The 20,249-nt window shown below is 45.9% G+C and overlaps 1 protein-coding gene across 4 annotated transcripts in view; it reads left to right on the forward strand.

The window, feature by feature from the left end:
- The window catches only part of DTNB (dystrobrevin beta), a 716,394-nt gene that overhangs the window by 683,534 nt on the left and 12,611 nt on the right, over positions 1 to 20,249 (forward strand). For all 4 annotated transcript variants that reach the window (XM_085613210.1, XM_085613208.1, XM_085613207.1 and 1 more), the window contains 3 exons: positions 9,399 to 9,488; positions 15,106 to 15,159; positions 16,674 to 16,704. In XM_085613210.1, the coding sequence (XP_085469336.1) occupies positions 9,399 to 9,488; positions 15,106 to 15,159; positions 16,674 to 16,678 (149 nt within the window). In that variant the 3' untranslated portion in view covers positions 16,679 to 16,704. The remainder of the gene's footprint in view (positions 1 to 9,398; positions 9,489 to 15,105; positions 15,160 to 16,673; positions 16,705 to 20,249) is intronic.

The following is a 20,249-nucleotide window of genomic DNA, read 5'->3' on the forward strand; positions in this document are numbered from 1 at the left end:
GTCAATCGAGTAAGTTGTCAGTCGAAGGGTGTTCTTGTGGACGATGGCAATGCCTCCTCATGGTCGGACGGCGCGGTCCTTGCAGATGATTTTGTAGCTGTCAGGGATGGCAGTGGCGATGTCCGGTCCAGAACAGGTGTTGGTGCAGGTTTCCGTGAAGAAGGCAAAGTCTGGAGAAGAGGCGTCAAGGAGGTCCCAGACTTCTGTGCAGTGTTTGTGGAGGGTGCGCGTGTTGAGAAGGTACAGTTGAGCCGGTCGCCGCTGTTGGTCAACTGGGTGGGGAGAGGAGATGGTGTGTTGGCGTGGGTGAAGGTGTGGCAGCAGTTGCAGCAGGAGAAGGATCCTAGGGTCTCCTTTGGCGACACGAGATGGCAGGCAGCGTGGCATCCTGTGTTGAGGGCGAGGAGGGTCCTGGCTTCGTAGTGGTGGAAGGTCTGAGAACCAGGGTCCCTGGCGCTGGGCACAATCCTTTGGCACGCTAGTGGCACGACTGCACATCGACTGCCATTAAGTAGTGCTGTGGTAGGCTGGACAGCTGGGAGGCAGGAAATGTGGGGAGCGTGAAGGGTCACTGGTCACAGGGCAGGGTCACAGAGGATTGCAGCGGCAAGGGCGACAAAGAAGCAAAAAGCACAGGAAAAGGAAATAAAAACAAAAAATGCTGAAGCAGGAAAAAAATAAAAGAGGCAGAGAAAAGCAGAAAAGAGAGACAGAAGGGCAGTCAATAGGCAGAGCAGTGATGCTCTACCACTAGACCACCAGGGATGAGGCACAGGCAGGAGCCGCTGGGTGGAGGAGGGCTTCGAACTCCTGCCGAGAGGGGCAGCAGCAGCGACTGGGACCCCAGCAGCTACCAGCTGGAGCTGTGCAGCGAAGGGAGCAGTCCACTAGAAGGTCATGTCCACTAGAAGTTCAGCAAAGGACCCTACTGCAAGTGGCTAATCAATTTAAATAGGAGATGTTATTAGGCCGCTTTCCTAGTGCAGATAACCAGTAAATAGTCCTGTCCTGTCCCACTATTAAGATGAACATGCTTCCACTAATGTCTTTCCTCCTCAGCCCAGTGTACTCTGCAAAGCACGGCTCACGAACCGCTGTACCTCTCCAATCATAGAGCCCAGCTCTGGGTCTCACTCAATGTCACACGTAACCTCCAGCAGACAGGCATGTTTCTTTTGTGCACCGAGTCCTAAAAATCATAAATCCCATACAGAACTCACTATGGGGAACTAAGGCCTGGTGCAGGCTTTTCCAAGTCATGCAAGGGTCCTTTTCTGTCTCAGTAACTAGTTCAAATCCTGGTCCTTCAGGGTGTGCCATTGTTTTAGCCCTGGAGCAGCAGTGCTTAACATTTTGACTGTGGTAGGACACCCACTGAATTAATACTGGAACCCGGGGACCCCAACCAAGTAATTATTGAAAGCCAGGGACACCCGGCTTAAGAAATTTCTATGATTTAAACCTCAAAACAATATACAAAAATGTAAAAAAAAACAAGTATACAACAAACAAATATTGAAGCATTGAAATATTTTATTTGATTCACAATAAAAAATAGAATCATTGTATTTTTTTATTTGTATACACTTTATTAATTTTACTGTTATGTAATTTTGTAAACCAGTCGCAGACCCCCTGTGTAGGTCTCCCAGACCCCCAGGGGCCCACGGACCACAGGTTAAGAACCACTGTCCTAAACAGTATTGATGATCTCCAGGCAACAGATTCATGTCTCCAAGAACAGACAGTTGTGAGGTTGTAGCGTGAAAGGCGTCATAGTGTACAGTAAGTCTGACTCGAAATCCTCTTTCCACTGGGAGTTCCATTTACCAAGATGATAGAGACCCGGCTGAGAAGTGCTTGAGGGACACTGCTGTACTAGTTGGAACTACTTGGACAAGATAACTGCCGCTCCTCTTTTGCCACCTTTCCCTTCCTTTATGATACCACAGTTGTCCGCTTTGGCCAAGATGATGGCAAGACGCATCATATCGAGTCATATCTGACAAGCAGCCAGTCAGGACACCGGTCTATTGCAAAGTCATTTATTGCACTGTAGGCATGGATAGATGGGACATTTATGAGGGTACAGCGTAAGGCAGATGTAGTCTTCTTCCTATATCAGGGAGTCAACGACTGTCTTAGTTTCAAGCTGGCCTGTGACATCAAGCTTGCAGTCTTGGGCAACTCCTCGATCAGGCAGCTTTCCTCTGGATAGCACTTGTAGGAGCAATACCTGTAGTTCTTGAGCTAATGTAAGGCAGGATCTCTGCAGAGAGAGCTGTGTACATCCGCCTTCAGATCACAGAAGCAGCAAGCCTTTTTTTAGGTCGAGCCTAGAGCAGCGCATGCGCTGCTTGCTCGACTTTTAGTAAGGGGCTTTTCAAAGTGCTACCCACAAGCTTTTCCTGGCCAGAAGCTTGCGTGCATGTGCGCGTGAACGCGCGCAGCCGCCATCTGCCTTTCTTATCTCGTTAAGCCTCGTTCTAATGGCTCCTCTGCTCGCACTCCCCCCTCCCTTCTCCCCCCTCCCTCCTCGTCAGCTTTATTCAGGCTCCTCTGCTTGCACTACCCCCTCCTTTCTCCCCCCGCCCTTCTCGTCCGCTTCGACAATCTCTCTGTTTGTTCCATGTTCACCCTCAAGTCACTCCTGAGCCTCCTCCCTCATCGCTTCTATCGACTTCCCTGCACTACACTACCATGAGCCCGGCGCGGGTCCTGTGGGCAGTGGGCTTGACGTGCTGCATGGGTGAGTTGTGTTTTTCAGTGCATCACCACGTCTTCCTAGCGCTCTTGTACCCTCATTCCCTCTGCCCCTCCCCACCACAGAGCACGTCCCTGCGATCCCTTTCGCTTTGCCGCGCAGCCAATGATTGCACGTATTTCTTTTAACTTTAGTCCAGTGGGTTAAGCGCCTGCTTGTTCGTAGTTTATTGTCACACCTAGATTGCCCAGTGTTTTGCATTCTTACCACCAGCCCTAAATGATACTTTCCTCCTGCTACACAAACCCAGAAGACATACTTTTGAGTGTGTGGTAATTGTAAAATATTGTGCAAACAGTGCTACATTTTCCAACTATTTCGCCCATTGTTTAGACAGTCCACTGCCTAAAGCACATGCACTTAGCCCAGACATTCTCAGAGTTAGCACTGAATTGCAGATAGCATAGCAGGGACCAGTGGTTGCCTTCCTTTTCTGAGCTGTGCTACATTGTGATTTAGGTAGGAGTACGTGTTTTAGACAGAGCGGTGCTTTAAAACCTTGCGCAGAGCTGTGCGCCCGCGCACATTTTCATGACTCAGCCCCTGCAGGAATCTGTATGCACAGAACAGCGCGGTGAATGGGAATGACATCCGAAAAAAATGCCCGCAAAAGACTTTTCGCACATTATTTTCCATTACAGAGTGTTAAAGTTGTAACCAACCTTATGCAGTATACAAATAAAACAGCATTTCCACAAGTATTGTTTGCATGATTCTTACATGGCCATAACTCTGGTGAGTTTTTTAGTAATGTTTTGTGCGGGCGCTTGTATGACGCAGAGCACTGCAGCTATTTTCCTTCCATGAAAAAGGCACAGGTGCACAATGCACAACTCCGCACGAACAGACACCACCCTCAGTCAATCCAGGCCTTGTCTTATGTGCGGTGTAGTTGCACCCTGAGGACAGGCTCCTGCACTCCCAGGACGGGCTGCTCAATACAAGAGGCATTACTGCACGCTGAAGTGCAGGGTAAACACTCGCCGCAACCTCCCTATCTCTGCCCAATCTGCGCACAGACCTGCGGATCAAACGTCCATTCTTTGTAACGGGCGCTGAACATATCTGACGAGGACTAGGCCCAATCAGGACAAATGACTGAGTCAGGCCCAGTTGCATAGCCAATAGGTCTCGCCTTCGGGACCTTATAAGTGTTTAGCCATGCAACAGTTAATGTTGTTGCAGTAAGGATATTGTGCTGCATAACTAAATACTTATAAGATCCCAAAGGCGAGACCTATTGGCTATGCCAATGCTTGTCTTCAGTCTTTTGTCCCTGTTGGTTACTGCTCCAAAGGCGGACAGCCAGAATTCTTGTCGTTAGTTTATCCCTTCCTCTCGTGAGTGTACAGAGCCTTGCTTGAAGTCAAAGCTGAGCATGAAAAGCTGGGTCTTGGGGGTAACTTATTTTCACAGACAGGCAGTTGAGGTACAACCAAACAGTTCTAGGACATTTTATCGCGTGACAATAACCATCACCATGGTGAAATCTCTGCCAGACAAGGGCTCCCTCCCCCTTTTTATTTTCGCTGACTCACTAAACATTGTTTCTCGGCACATGGAGGCTCTCCTTTGTGCTGCTCGATGAGTCGAAACAGCAGCATGTTGGCCTTGTGAGAAGGGTCTGGCCATGACACAGATCTCTAACCTCTTTCTGGGGCCCATCTTTGCCGAATCTTACTTTTTTCTCCACGCTGCATCCTTTTTTTATCGCTTTTCTAACCCCCTGCATGTTTACCCCACAGCACTGTGCAGGTGGCATATTGTCTATTGGTTCAGTATCTGTGGCTTTAAGACTGTTCAGCCAAGTCCAACACTGGAGGTGGGCCAGAGACAGTAAAGCTGGGCCTCTAATCATATGTAACAAAAAAACGCTAGTACTGTACCAAGTCTTAAGACTCAACTGCTTTCATGGAGGCACATCTTGAAATGAAACAAGAAGTGTCAAAGATCATAGTTTTCTGAATTAATCGAAAAGTTTATTTTGAATTTTTTAGCCTTCCATTTTAACGAAAATAATTTTTGAAAAAATAAAAATAAACAATCAATTAATGATAATTTTTAGAACAATTTTACCACACCATTCATTATAAAACATACTATTCTGCCGTGACATTCATAACCATACGTTCATACATTCACAACCACACATCCTGAGTATCTCACAAGCACACATATCCTGAATATCTAGTTAGAACATAAACAAAAAAATGTTTTCTTTCTAATAGGACCACAGAGAGATTTTGAACATGATAATCTCTATATGTGCCTCCATGAAAGCAGTTGAGTCTTAAGACTTGGTACAGTACTAGCGTTTTAAGACTGTTCAGCCATCTAAGCCAGCCACTCAGATCTGATGCAGCTGTTGACATTTTGAGAGAAACCATTTGAGTTCAGGTTCATCTTTGTCAAGGTGCAGGTTATTTTCAAGGTAACAATTAGTGCATAATGGTCTCTCGGCAGCTCTGACTCCACAGTGAATGGCAAACTTGTTGGCAGAATCTTTGATTACCAAGGATTGTCGATGCAGCCACCTAGGCGCTGGAGCTGGTCATCTATTATCTGCAGACAGATGTTATCACAAAGCCATGAGGGTCAGCAGTTGGAACAAATCCCTTAAGTTCTAGTAAAACCCTTGACCTATGCTACAGTCTTCATCAAAGTGTTACTTCATTGCCTGTCTTTGGTTAACCTGTCAAACTGAACTCATCCAGGGAGGAGAGCACTGCGGGTCTCTCCCTGTTCCACTGAAGACTTAACTTATCCAAACCACACTCACCGCATAGCTACAGTGGCATGAGCAGGAGGTAGTGAGAGGAACGAGAAGGGACCTGTGGGGTGGATCTATGTTGTCTGGTGGTAACCCATCTTCTTGGGCTAATCATACAAACCTGTTTTTTGTACTGCACTTCAAGTTGCACTTCTGCTGTTTCTAAGCACTGTGACTGGCCGGTGCTACTAGTACCCGATTTGTCTGTCGTCCATGACTGAGCCTTCTACTCCTTGACGGAATGAACAAGCACAAGTCACTCCCCCCAGTCTGATGTTTTGTTTACAATATCGGATTTGATTTCAAATAGCAAAAGGAGCCATTTTGGTACCGATGGATGTCTATGAGGCCAATATTGGTCTTTTGGCCCCTCCTGATAATGTACATACTGAGGAGTGCTACCCAATATGGTCCACCTTCATCCTGGTTCCCAGTGAATTATTGTACCCATCTATAAAAAGGGGAATGGGAAACCAGGAGTGTTACCAACCTATCTCCTTGTTAGATTCCATAGTCAAGGCTGCAGGCAGAATCCTTCTGGACAGGTTGAGCTATGGGCCCTGGAGCACACGATTCTATCAGCCATGCAGCTTGGTTTCTGTCAAGGGCTGGGTATCATAGAGCAATGCCTAAATCTATACCTATTTATTAACAAATATGCCAGGGTTAAAACGGGCTCGTTACATCTAGCCTTTATGGACTTAAACTCATCCTTTGAATGTGAAGCCATTCCAGGATATTGGCTACGATGACCGTGATGGGTAACGAAGATCTGATAGTGCGTTTCCTAATTCAGCAACACACAGATATCTCAGCCTGCATCAGATATGGGCCTAATGGCGAGTGTACCCAGACAAAGACCGAGAGGAGGGTCCAGAAATGGTTTGCGTTAACTCCCTTTATCTTCACCCTACACATCGATGAGCGAGAACGCTCACCGGTAGAATCTGGAAATGATCTGCCGCAGTCGGGTAGCCGACCCATTCCTGTCCTGCTGTATGCAGATGATGCTGTCCTCATGGCAAGAGCGGCCAATGGCTTCCAGAAGTTTCTGGACGCATTGGCTCATTTTATGGCTCAGTTAAAGACCAACTGCCATCTGCTCTCTATGGCACCCGATCTGAACATCATTCCTAAAGCGCAGCTCAGGGCTCATTCAACCCCATGGAGGCTTGATGCCGCTCAATGTTAGTAGGGCACCCCAAAGGGGCAGATCTCTCTACCCCTGTGACTCGCGCTCTATCCAATCTACCTTCCTCTTCCTGTGTTTGTCGGTTTTAGGGAAGGAGTTTTGGTCTCTTTTCTGAGACGGTTAAACCGCCTGCATTGTAGACGGCCCTTTTATATTTACAATTGCTTGCCTCGGCGCTGCTCTGTCATGCATTAATACATCTTTTACAAGCAGCTGTGAGGCTCATAAATTCCTGTTCTTTTTATTCCCTCTTTTTATTGAAATTTGATGTATGATTTTAGGTACGGTATGTGGATTTTTTCAATATGGCTATATTTTGTATTATTTGTTAATGGCTGTATCGGATTAATTATGCTACATGTGACTTTTATGTGCACCTTTTATGGCCTTTGAGCCGAATAAAGAATTTGAATTGATTGAACTACCTCTAGTTTGCAGGCATGTCCACCCTCCTGCACAGGTGTGCACCTCATGTGTGTGTTTTGTTTCTGCCTGCATATGTGGGACAGAGTCTGCTTTGGTGCACTCGCTGGATTCGTACTACAGCTCTGCTTTAGGCTCAGCTCTGTGTGTCACCAGCTATGTACAGCAGTTTATTGCATGACGTCTGTGCGTGCAGTCAGCCAGTGCACCTGTACTCACTGCTGCCAGTCATTCGACGCCCGCCTGGCATGCATGGGCACTGGGCAGTAAGGTCACCCCTTTCCAGCAGGAGATGTTTAATTATTAGCAAGGATCAAGAGGTTAGTTTAAGAGGTTAAACGCTTAAACTAACCTTAGGGGTTAGTTTAGGTGCTTAGACAGCAGCCATCCTATCAGTGAGGCCGCACAATGCTCCGTTTAGAAGTCTCTCCGTGCTCTCGCCTCTGCCCTGTGCAGCCGTCACCCTCACTGCCCTACGTAGGTGCATAAGTAACAGCAGGGAGGGAGAGAGTGTCTGCTTACACATCCATGTCCATCGTGCCTAACTCCTGCTTGTGCAGGCTCTGGAGACTCTTGCACTGTCAGATAGCTTCCCACCGAGCCCACTGCACTACGAAAAGGCCCCTGAGTAGGACTGGATTTACCGGCCAATCACGCCCAGAGGTTGAGAATGCCTGCTCCCTCTGCCTTCGTTGCAGCGTCCATTCTCCGTCCAGTCAGTGCTTTCTAATCCAAAGTTTACACCCACAGATAAGAGTTAGGGGTCGTGGAACAATAACGGTTTATTAAAATTGTAGACCTCGACCAAGAATGGGAATGTTAACCATTTGAACAGAGTTTCCTCTCCCTGAAACGGAGAGATTTTGGTGCAGTTAAGGGTGGCTTTGGGTGTCATCCCGCAGTCTCAAAAAGAGCGCTCGCGTCTTAAGAAATGGATTGGGGGAGCAAAGGAACTCAAGCTCGCTACCTGAGAATTAGACGCTCCTCACTCAACACACAGGAAGTCAAAAGCCTGCCAGGCAACAAGAGGGACTTGATGATGGAATTGGCTTGAAAAATAATGGGAAGTCATTGGACCAGAAAGCATACAATGGCGAGGAGTGCTAGATGTAGTGGGTCACCCTATCGCTTGATGATGTACCAGCACCATACACCTGTGCAAATACACGTGCGAGGAAGGGCAAGTCGGAGAGACGTTGGCCAGAGCGGCGCGCTGCTTCGTGTGTTTTAAAGAATCTTAAAATGATCATGCAACAACTGCTCGCCAGAAAACCTAACGCTGCGCTGCGATGAAACCCGGAGACGATACGTTGGCCACCCTGGTGTCGAATGTATTTCCACTCCAGGAGGATGAAATACATTTCTCAAGCCCTGCCTGTGGTCGCGCGGGCCAGAGCGGGCCACTAGTGTAGTTTGTCGGCACTACCTGCCCCTGATTGGATCTACTGCGGGCGGAGAAGCTGACCTTGGGCATTGAAAGAGGCGGGCCAGCCTTCCAAGCGGGTTCGAGGCCGTGGCCTCTGGGTTTACAGTACTCTCATCCCCCTTACCTCAAGGTGGCCAGTATGTATTCCATAAACCCTTTCAGTTTGCCTGGTTCTTGGAGTGTGGAAGCGGCTTTAAGGTCTACCATGCTTCTTGGAGTGTGGAAGCGGCTTTAAGGTCTACCATGCTAGGACAGGCTGTTAGCGGGTGAAATCCCTATGGCGGTTTCCTCTTTTCTCGTGTCTACTTACAGCAACGTCAAGCCTAATACCTTCAGACCTTGCGTAAGTGTGAGTTTTTAGGGGGGGTCACTGTGGGAGAGAGTTGTACTTGCTTTTTTTTTTACTTTAAAAGCCCCAGTGCATCAGTGTATTTGCTGGTCATGTGGTATGGAAAATTCAGCGAATAAATGTACACCATAAAAACGTAGGTTGTGCTTCTTAAAATATAATAAGTAATAAAACCTGGGGACAAAAATAGTGAAGATATTTTATTGCATTTCTAAAGTATTTAGTTTGGATTTTAAATTATGGGGGGAGTAAGTCTCTCTCTCTGTGTTCAGTTTTGGCTGGAAACGTTTTCATCTATTTCAGAATGACCCAAATCAGTATGTTGTTGAGTACATTTCTCTAAAGTCATTGTTGTTCTAAGGTTTGCGCCATTTTGTTAATACAACAGTTCATTCGTAGTCGTGCCCATCCGGCTGTGAAATGAAAAACAGCGATCAGGGGCCATTGACATTTGACTCAATGTTTGGTCCGCAGGTACGAGGAGAAATCTCCGCAACGACCTATTGGTGGCCGCTGACTCCATTACAAACACCATGTCTTCTCTCGTGAAGGAGCTACATTCAGGTGAGACTGTGCTGTATTCAGTGGTGGCTGGCACCGATCGGGGGCGGGAGGGCGGGGGGGGGATTGGGGATGAAGAGAAAAATTAACTTGCCTCCACACCTCATCTCTCCACTGTCATCTCTCTACTTCTCTCCCGGCACAGGAACAGAACACCCAGGAAGCACCCCGGCTCCCCTAAGCCAATCACAACACTGCATTCCAGTGTTGTAATAGGTCTGAGCGCCGTGGTTCGGCGCTCAAGCAGGGCCTGGCAGCCTGGGCATGTTCTCCACCCATGCGGCCAGTTATTATCATTTTATTTTTCCTTTATTCACACTGCTGAAAAGCAGTGGGGTGACGGTCTTCCGCCTTAGCAGGGGAGCAGCCATTGGCTGTATTTAGTGGGAGACAACCTTAGTTTGAAACACCATGGTATCTTTAGTGCCCAGTAATTTGAGGAAGTCCTGTGAGGTTTTAGCTGCTCCATATAATTTGTGATGCAACCTCTATGACTTGTAGGGTTGTACACATAACCTGTAGCAAGGGAGTTATTGTCTTATTTAATGTGCCGGCTGTTGGCCGAACAGTGCTGTAGATGGCATTATGCCAATCGCTTATTGATTGTATTCACTGTCCCACCAGGGTACTGCAGTCTTTTAAAACTTGTTAACTTTGTCTTTTCCTTCTCCATCTGATTTTGTGAGCAATCTTGGAGTAATTTTAGGTAAAGCACTATTCTTTTCAGGTCATATCAAAATGGCCATTTCTACTTGCTTTTTTCAAGTCCAAATCCAAATTAAGGTAATGTCCTTTTCAGCTGCAAAACAGGTATCCTGGCCGATTTAATGTCCAGACTAGATGATTCTAATTCCCTTTACTTGGCTCTTCCTACCTTACGGACCCAACGTCCTCCATTGGTGCAAAAAGCCGCAGCTCACCAGATTCTTGGTCTCACTCATCCGTCATCCCTTACTGGACAATCAGCACTCTGTCTTTGCTTCCTGTGGCTAAGCAGTCAATATTCAAAGATCTCTGGCAGAGTCTTAAAGGCACTCGTAGCGTGTGTATCTTCAGTCTCTTTTCTTACACTGTGTTTCTTCTATTAGTTTACGCTCTGCTTTGCTAACCTTCTGTAACTTCCAAGGTTTAAAAGGGCCAGATTAAGTGGCCACTCTTTCTCCAGCTTTGCAGGTGAACATTTCAATTCCCCCCTATAGCCCCCAGAGAGTTCATGATACCTCTCACCGCTCTCTGCTTAGGAGAAAATAAAAGGCTGGCGTTCTAGAGAGACGTTGTCCTTCATTCGGCACCATCGTAAGGACACTTTTTAGGTTATCATTCATTCAACTAGGAAAGGTTATAAGATTTGATATGCAGCACAAATTGAATGCCGTCCTGAGCAAATCAATGAGTAACAGGTAGTTGAGATTAGAGGCCCTCTGTTAAAAACCTATATCTTAGAATCTCTGGCCCTCCAAACACGACTGTACTAAAGGACCAGTCCAGGACTGCAATCCTCCTACTCTCTAGCTCTTCTCCCTCACCTGCCCAAAAGTGACTAGAAATACACAATTATATCTCTCAAACTCTGATCATTAGTTAGAACTGCAAGCTTCGCTCTCGAGCAAGACCTAGCTATGGTGCTGCCTGCCTCCAAGTTGACTTAAGTGGCATCATTCCAGGTTTGCTTTCGGCGAGTACTAAAGCACTCCATGCCTCCCACTGAGTTCAAGACTTCAGTGATTCTTTAAATCAGAAACACATGAACTGTAAAACATTTCTTGGCACAGGGGAAATGGGCTCCTTAAATACGAGCTGGAAATATCTTTTCGACTCTTCCGGATTAACAAAGCCGGTCTCGCATCGGGGATAGGCTATAGGAACACCGGAAGTAAGGCGGGCAAACGTATATACTGGTTGAGTAGCCAACAAGAACAACACAGAGTCATTGCTCAAAATATGACGACTGACTGGCAAACACCCATCAGACTGATGCCACATTTTGCAAGGCCTCCTACATTCCATAGAGTACCTCAGAGACCTATCTCCATCTGAGCTTTCTCTCATTATCTGAGATCCACTCGCAGAATCTCCCATCAAATCCTTCCATGAACCTTACCCCCGGTAGCAGACTTGATACATATATTTCACGACAGTAACTCTTCACTGGTGGCAGATGGTGTGTGGATTTCACTCTGGCATGGATCTGTTATCAACAGACTAGTTTAAAATTTCTCTGTTTAGGTTGCCTGCTTAGAGCTAAACATTCCCTTGCTCAGTCTCAGTCCAATCTCTTTAGAGATCTTCTCAGGAAAGCAGATTTTGAAAGTTTGTTGCACTTCATTGGCACTTTGATGGGAATTGTCCTTTCGGACAAAGCCGGAATCACGCTGTGCCAACACTGCGCCGGCAATAGAACGAACGCTGCATTAGCACGTTTTCATTCAGCACGCAAGGCGTTACAACGACTCACTTTTAGGGGGTGCATTGGTGGAATGGTGTTGGATTTAAAGTCCAACATCTTCCCTACTGTTGCGCAGACTGGAATAGTAAATTACACTATTCCAACATTCAGAACCCCCCTAAGACAAGTCGTTAAACGACTTGCGTGCTGAACAAATGCATCCTAAAGACGCTTTCGTACAAAAGACGGCATTCGGAACGCATGCGGAATACTGTCATACATTCCACTTTGATATCAGCCCTCATTAAGACTTGGAAGAGGCCCAGTTCTAAGCCAGCAATTATGACTGCAGAGTTTAGCACACTTAACCCACTCCTGCCTAGCCCAGACTTTATCTCAAGGCACGCTTCCCCGGCCAGCATGGCAGTGCCGCCTCCCTATGCACAACAAAAGGCTTCCACCTTCTCCAATGTGCCCAGAGAAAGGGAAAGTAGGTACTTGAATCTGGCAGTTTGGCTCTTCGGTCCACAAACACCAACAGTATGTTAGCCCATTATTGTCATACACTTTGGGAGATGGCCTCGTTACCGTTCAGCAGACCTCTAGAGCATAGGCATGAATATTTCCATTCCCACATGCGGGAAGTGCTTCAGGCGGCAAAGCAGTCAAGGCATGTTGGGATGGGTACTGCCATCGTGGTAGTCGCTCCAGGGCTACAGATAAGGCTAACGGGTGCGATGTGTGGATGAGAGCCACAGGTGTCTCCGGGATGTCCAGTTGCAGCTGCTGGACATGCCCTTCAGTGTGTAATGCCTCTTTGATTAAGAGACTGATCGCTCTCTGGATCCTTCCAAACAGAGCTGTCATGTGGTGAGACTTCATCAAAGATAATAACATTTTCAGGGCTTCAACCATCAGCCTCCCAAAGCTCAGCAGGCTCCACAGTCAATCCCTAAAGAGTCTTCTTTTCACTCAAGCAGGATTTCAGGATAAGGATATCAGTCCCTCTCAGGCTTCTTTATCTCAAGACTTCTCATTTCCCACGTGCCGCTGGCAGGTCGGGCCGATGGCGCATGATACTGTCCATGATGGGAAGAGATAACTCTGGACCTGTGGCCTGTACTGGATACACGCTTTGGATGTGGCCTCCATGTCTTGAAAAGGTGTAAGACCAAAAGCATCCTCCTCTCCTGAGAGGTCAGCTGCTGCACCAGATACTTCATAGTTCCCAAGAAACTGGAGTATTTGTGGACCATTCTTCGTCTGAGGGTCCAAACACTGGACATCCATTCAACTCAACAAATCACAGTTTCTAATGTGGAAATCAGTTCTTCTGGTTGCCGTACTTCAGCTGGAATGGTAGGACAACTGTAAGCTCTGCCCACCTCACCACCCTTCTAGCTTTTACTGAGGACAAGGTGACCATGCAAGTGAAACGTCATTGTTGTCCAAAGTAGTGTCTCGGGTTCACCTCTCACAGGGGACTTCTCTACCAGTGTCCTTCCCAGCTCCTCGTCCATGTAAGAAAGGGAATAACTTCTTCATTACAACTTTTTCTTCACTCCTTATTGGATGCAGAAATGGAGATTCTTTCAAGAGAGGGTCTTAATCATGTGCATGGCCCACCCAGCAACTTGTAGCCTTTATTGTTATAATCAGAAGATAACTTTATCAGCCTCGTGTACAATTGGTATCTTTAAACGTTTCCTTCATTTTATCCTAGCATCCTCCTCTAGAAACCCTTCCTGAGTCTCACCCTGAGCTACAGAACCACTAGCTCTCAATAGTCAAGTGAAAACCATATAGTTTCCACCATTTATGTTATGTGTATTTTTAAAGTGCACTCTCACCCTCGATGGTATCCTGGCGCTGAGCGGGTGTGAGCCTATCCCTGCCTAGCCCAGCAGTGAACGGCGGAAAGGGCCTACTGTCCATTTCACAAATTATTTTTATGTAAGTTTGTTTTACTCTTGGAAAGTGAATGCGAAGTCACAGGCAGACCAGGAGCAAGACACACCTGCTTACATACGTCTTTGTGAGTATGCGGGACGCCTGCGGTGCAGGGATGAAGGAAGGCATATATGGCGTGAATTCAGGGTCAGTGAGGAAAACTCCACGTTGTGTAATCTGGATTTGAACTGAATTCGTGAAAATTAGGGACACTGTAAAAGTGGTTGCCAAGCAACAACACTAAGCTACCCATGATGCAACGTTTGTGAGATCTTTCATGTTGCGAATTTCTGGTCTGGCGCATTTTATCTCATATAACTCCCAGCCACCCCCCTTACTTTAGGGTTTAGGTTATTCATTATCAACTCCTGGTAAAAAATTAGCAACACTATTTTTTTCACTCCATTATTTAATAAAATCCGATTGATGCATTGTGGAATGCTCTACAGCTTTTATTATGTGATTCACTGACACTATAGGACGTAGCCCTTCTTTACTAACACTTGATTAACATGCACTATTAATTGTTAATCTATGGAAGCTGTACATAGTATGGGTCTTTATTAACATGTTTTAGTAACTTTTGAGAAATTAGGTTTTGTTTTACATGCCCCCGCGTTACTTTTATTTGCTTTTATATATATGTGACTTAAAATATGTGAATACATTGTTTCCTAACAATATACAAAGTTAAATGGCTTGCCTTGTGTTTGAATTCCCCTGTCTAATTCTACAAATGGTTCTACCTTGTAGCATTTATAAAATAAAGATTTGGTAACTGTGCCACCGCATACCCCCAAAATGTCTCAACGCCGTATTTTAACCAGTAGACCCAGCCCTGTCTCCTCTCTGATAGTCGTCTTGCCTTATTTTTAAGTTCCTCCTCTGCTGAATAGCTGACGACTGCATCACAGCAGCTACCAGTAGTGCCATGAAGCCTTTGTTGAGGAGCTCCTAGGCCAGTGCTGTTAGTATCTCTAGTTACATTGCCTTCAAATCTTGTGCATCTTTTGGAGCTAACAAAGTGAGAAGATAACTCCTGTGTGTTCCATAGCAGCAGATCCAGAAATCCATTGCTTGATGTCTTAAAGATGGTGGCCCAGATTTGTAAATAAACTAGAACCACCTCAATGCAGCAGAATCCCTTCTGCACCCGTTACCTAAGGAGCACAGATTTTAAACCAGATTTATTTCCTACCTGCAGTGTTTTGTTGGGTCAAAACGAGGAGCAACGTTACAAAAAATGATATTTTTTCCAATCTTGTTTTTTCTGTTTTATTAAAGCTGACGAAGGTGGAGAAGAAGAAGAGGAAAAAATGCAGAATGGCAAAGACCGAGGTAACGGGAAAAAATAAATTTTGAAATTTATAGTCATTTTTTTTCCTGCTGTTTACCATTTCTCCTCCCCTTCCTCTCCCTCATTACTAGGATTTGAAATCTGGCTCCAGTGCAGCAATACTTGAGGAAGGTTACCTTATTGTGTTTGATCCTATTACAATCCACAAGACCGAATGTTGCTTTGCCACTATCTCGCTCTGGTAGGATTGTTCTCCCAGGTAAATCGGTGACGATCACTGTTCCCTTGTGCAAACAAACCTTAGTAGGATCCGGCAGGCAAGTTTAATTTCTTCTCACAATCCCTTAAACCACATAGCCAAAGAACTCCTCTTACAAAAGTTTGGAGCCCGTCCCCCATACTAGGTGAGCGGGACGAGGGTCAGATGATGAAACAAGCCATCAGTGGTACCTGTGGGTGAGGACCCTAAAATATATTCCACAAGGGCGCAGTGATTGTCACCGATTTACCTGGGTGAACAATCCTACACCCGAGTGAGATAGAGGGAACAAAATAAGGTAACCTTCAAGTACTGTTGTATATGAAAAGGGAAGCTGAGGGTAAAATCTTACACATACCTCTCACTCCCCCTAATTGTTGTTCCATTTAAGTGCAGCAAGCTGTCGCTTCTCCGCTTTTAGGCTCTGTGTAGGCTGCTGGCAGCCTTCACTTGGCTCCTTGTTTCTTCATCGACATGAATTCAGGTTTTGCAGAACACTGGTCAAGCAGATAGGAATAAAGGTGCACATAACTATTAGAAGAAAAAGTCCTTGTTAAACATCACATTGTACCACATGTGTTGAAGGTTCCTTGGGGACCATCTTTGGTCGAGGAAGGAGCATGCTTTCGGCAGAGCTCCCGGACAACCCTACCACTCTGTTAGTTTCAACAGAAAACTATTGGGGTTCAGTGTCTTATGCCAGAGAGAGATTAAGGCAGCTTGTGGGTCTTCATCGAGGGTAAAGATCTCTTTTCTCGTGTCAGCCTCTGTTGGATTTTGTTCCTTTTAAGGGCCAGCCCTCCAAATGGAGATCATGGCATGGGTGAGTTAGTACCATATGTTCCTGGCGATGTAATGTAAAGCACTGGGAAATTAGATAATGGAAATTAGTCAGGAGCTGGGCAGGTATACTGGCCCTAGCAGAGTGCCAAAGGCCCACTGCTCACAGCCATAGTCAGTGCCAAGCATAACAGTAGCATAGGTTTTACCTATATTGTATCTAAACCCAACAAATTGGCTGAGGAAAATTTTTTGAGGAAAATGATGGTTGTCTAGTAAGATTGATATCTAACACTTTGAAAGAAATTCTCCTAAAATGTGAGATTTTGGAACATTGTAGGTGTGATGCAAAATAAATAGCCTACTGAAATTCCAAGCTAAGTTTTGTTACGCAGTCATGACTACTCATGACCTCATACATGGTGTCACAGAAGACAAAAATGCATGACATTGACCTTAATTTAAATACAATATTTGATTCTCAGTACTAAGTATTGTTTCCCCCCTTTTTTGCAGGTTAAATGAATGTGTATGGAAGGTAATTCAAGTGAGTATGGAACTCTTTTCTCTTTTAATATTTAGAAATTTGACTTGGGCTTAGGGCATGCCTTGATGCTGAACTAGCACATTGCTGTCCTCTGAGTTTGCCACTCGGTTTCCGCAAATGCTTGTGCGTCCTTCTTTAGGGAATCCTGGCTTCTAGAGTGTGAGTCAGATCTGCTCTAGAAGTTCAGATTAACCGGATTGTCAAGTGTTTCTATTGTTTTTGCAATTTCAAGGTTTGTTTGCTGCTTAGTTATGAGGTGATGTTATGGGTGATGTAAGACAGTAAGTTAAGACAACTGGGCTGAATTAATGAAATCTAAATCACTGAGTAGATGTAGATAACTTTTATTGGTAAGTCGAACAGCACCATCAAAAGGCGCTTGCTACCTCTGCAGTCCATTTTTGAGGGACTCGAATGTTCAGGTATTCTGAGTGGAAACAGCTCAAAGTAGATGAAAAGGGCTGGGTGAAGGGCTCAGGGAGGACTGCAATACAAGGCAGAAAGCTGTACAAAGGAGATAAGACAGCATATAACACATCTGCCCCTGAACTGAAGCAAAAAGGGTCTTGTATAATATGTGCACAATCTGAAGTACGCTGGGAATAGGTTATCCATAGCTTGTTGCCAATGCGGCTACCAGCTGTTGCGTTTACATTTATTGTACTTGGTAGTCTGCTAACCTTGGCTGTTGTAACAGGAACTGTTTTCCACAGATTTTTTGCTTTTCCTTATTTCCTCAACTCTCTAAGGCTCCAAAACTTGAAAATTTGCCATGAAACTATACAGGTCTCTGAACACTTGAGATCACCTACCTTCCAGTGCAAACCTTTTTCACACTTCAGATGGTTCTAATGTGTTTGATAACTGTACTTTTCAACTGTATCACAGCTACCTCTGTTTACCACTCTCTTCTCCCCGTTGATGATCCAGCCTGGTCCCTTCTTGTGTTCTTTTGGGGAGAGGAATCAGAAAACACCTGTAGCTGATTTTGTCGTCTTTTTGTTGTCCTAAGCTGTTTCTTGAAGGGCTATTCTTCTCTGTAGCCTGACTGGTCTGTTGGCTCAGGGGACTAATGCATCCGCTCCATGGACCTGTGTTTGACTTCATGCTCACAGGTTCAAATCCCTGTGGGCCCACTCAGCATTTCAAAGTCCATAACATAAGTGTTATTTAGTTGAGTGACAATAAACATTGGTTATATAGCACCAAGGGGAGAACATGCTCATCATAAATACACGTTCTGTTATCATTTGCAAACCATTTTAAACATTTGTTTATCTTTCTATACATCCTTGTGACTGGTCCTTTCTCCCAGACAGTACAGTGCTTTTCTGAGATGTTTCACAGAAATTTCCTACAAAAACGTTTATACTGTTATACTGTTGGAGGTCAGTTGTACTCCGTTGTACACAGCAAGCTCCTTGGGAATGCCCGCATCAATTAAAGCATATGTGAAAACTTTTATCGCCACATTTGTCATGTCCTGAGGAACTATTCTAGTAACAGCCCACCTTGTGCGGCAATCTACCCTTATCAGGACTCGGTTCTTACCAATTCCTCTTCCTGGCACTGGCCTCTGCAATATCCAGTGCATTCTTGTTCCAGGGTTTCTTGGGTGCGTTAACTGAAGAGAGAGGTGGACCTCTGGATTACTTTGACATTGTTTGTGCACAGACTATGCTCACCTTGAACTTCTGTTCTATCAGGGTGTCCATTCCACGCCAAGACTCTCTGACGTAATTTCTCATCATTTCAAGATAAGCAATTATTCGAGGCATGTGTGGCGGTAGATCCACATGCTTAGCATAATCCTGCCATCTAGTGTTGGGCTCGGAAGTTTCCAAGTTGTTTTTCTTCCAAGAAAGTCTTTCGAGTCACAAGGTAGGGTGACTTCTCCACCTGCTGGTAATGCGCATGGCCATTGACTCCATTGTTAGATTGTTTTCATCCGCTGTCGGGTTGCAGACATATGCTCCTCTGCTCCTGTTCGACACCCTCAATGCTTATCTCTCTTAGGCTTTACTGATGGTATTCTCTCTCTCATCTGTTCGGCGACGTCGACTTTGTCAGGGCGTCTTGAGTCGGCTGCAGTCCTCAAGGGCCTTCACCCTTCGGGGCACACCTTACATCTCTGGGGTTCCCCCTGCATCATGTCCACCCAGTGATGGAATGGACATCTTTCAGCTTCTGTCTTCCATGCTACGGCAGGTACTCGCGCACTGATCTCCACTAGATGTGTAACCTGTACCTCTGCCCTGAACATGACGAGGCCAGCTGCGAGGTCTGCAGATTTTATCGGTCCAAGAAGAAGCTGCGTGATCTTTGAGCTCAATAGCTTGAAATGTCTTGCCGCAGCATTGAAGAAACACTAGATCTCCTTGGACCCAAAGACTTGCAAGAGGAGGTACAGGCGCAGGTGTTGGCGGCAGAAGAAGGAACATTCTCCCACGATGACCGCTCCAGCTCCAAGGTCAAAATGTAGGATCTCACACCAGGTCAATCCATCAGTACTGTGCCCCCGCCACCTCGGCCCCTACCCCAGGTTGGACACCACTGCCTTCGGGCGATGGTCGGCATCGACCATCTGTCTCGGACACGCCTGGCTTCAGCTCAGCACCAAAAAATAGCACAGGCCGCACACTCTCGAACCGACTCCTCCATTGGAGCTGAGCCGGCCATCGAAGCCGAATTCCTCAGCGTCAAAACACAGTTTGATGTCGGACAAAAACACATTCTACAGACCCGAAACCCTCGGCCCCGAAAACCTCCACAATGGGGTCGAAAACATTTACATTCGGCAAACCAGCACACAGTTCCAAACCTACAGAATCTGTGCTTTAGCATCTGCAGGAGGAGTTGAATTCCAGGCAAAACCATATTATGATTCATCCAGACACTGGGTGCATCATGTTCTGTTATGTTAAATTATTTAATATAGCGCTCAACTCACCCGGGGGCATCTCAGCGCTGTGCGGAAGAAGGGATCGGAACAGAGAGGGTAAAGTTAGAATAAGTGGGATTTAAGGAGTTTCCTGAATTTACAATAGTTCGAACAAGTACAAACATAGAGTGGCAACTTGTTCCAGTAATGAGGAACAAGATAAGAGAAATCCTTTCCTCCACTACGCGACAAACGAATGTGAGGGATGCAAAGTAAGGCTTTATCACAAGATCTGAGACAGCGTCCAGGGGTGTAGGTGTTGATTTTTGTTGCAGATATAGTTGGCCTTTTCCGTTTAGGGCGTTGTGGGTGAGACAACTGATCTTAAAACAAGACCTTTTCCTAATTGGAAGCCAGTGCAGTTCTTTCAGTAATGGTGCTGAAGGCGTGCCTGATGGGCGATTAAGAACAAGCCTGGCTGCAGTATTTTGGACTAGCTGAAGTTTGGCCACTAGGATCTCGTTGACATCTGCAAAAAGAGCGTTGCCGTAGTCCAATCTGCTTATTACCAAGGCTTGTACCAGGGTCTTACGGGCAGCGGTAGGGAGGTTGGGGAATATTCTGTGCAGAAGGCGCATGTTGTAATAGCATACTCCTGAGGTAG

This window comes from Triturus cristatus, chromosome 6 (assembly GCF_964204655.1).
Source record: "Triturus cristatus chromosome 6, aTriCri1.1, whole genome shotgun sequence".
In the NCBI taxonomy this organism is placed as follows: domain Eukaryota; kingdom Metazoa; phylum Chordata; class Amphibia; order Caudata; family Salamandridae; genus Triturus; species Triturus cristatus.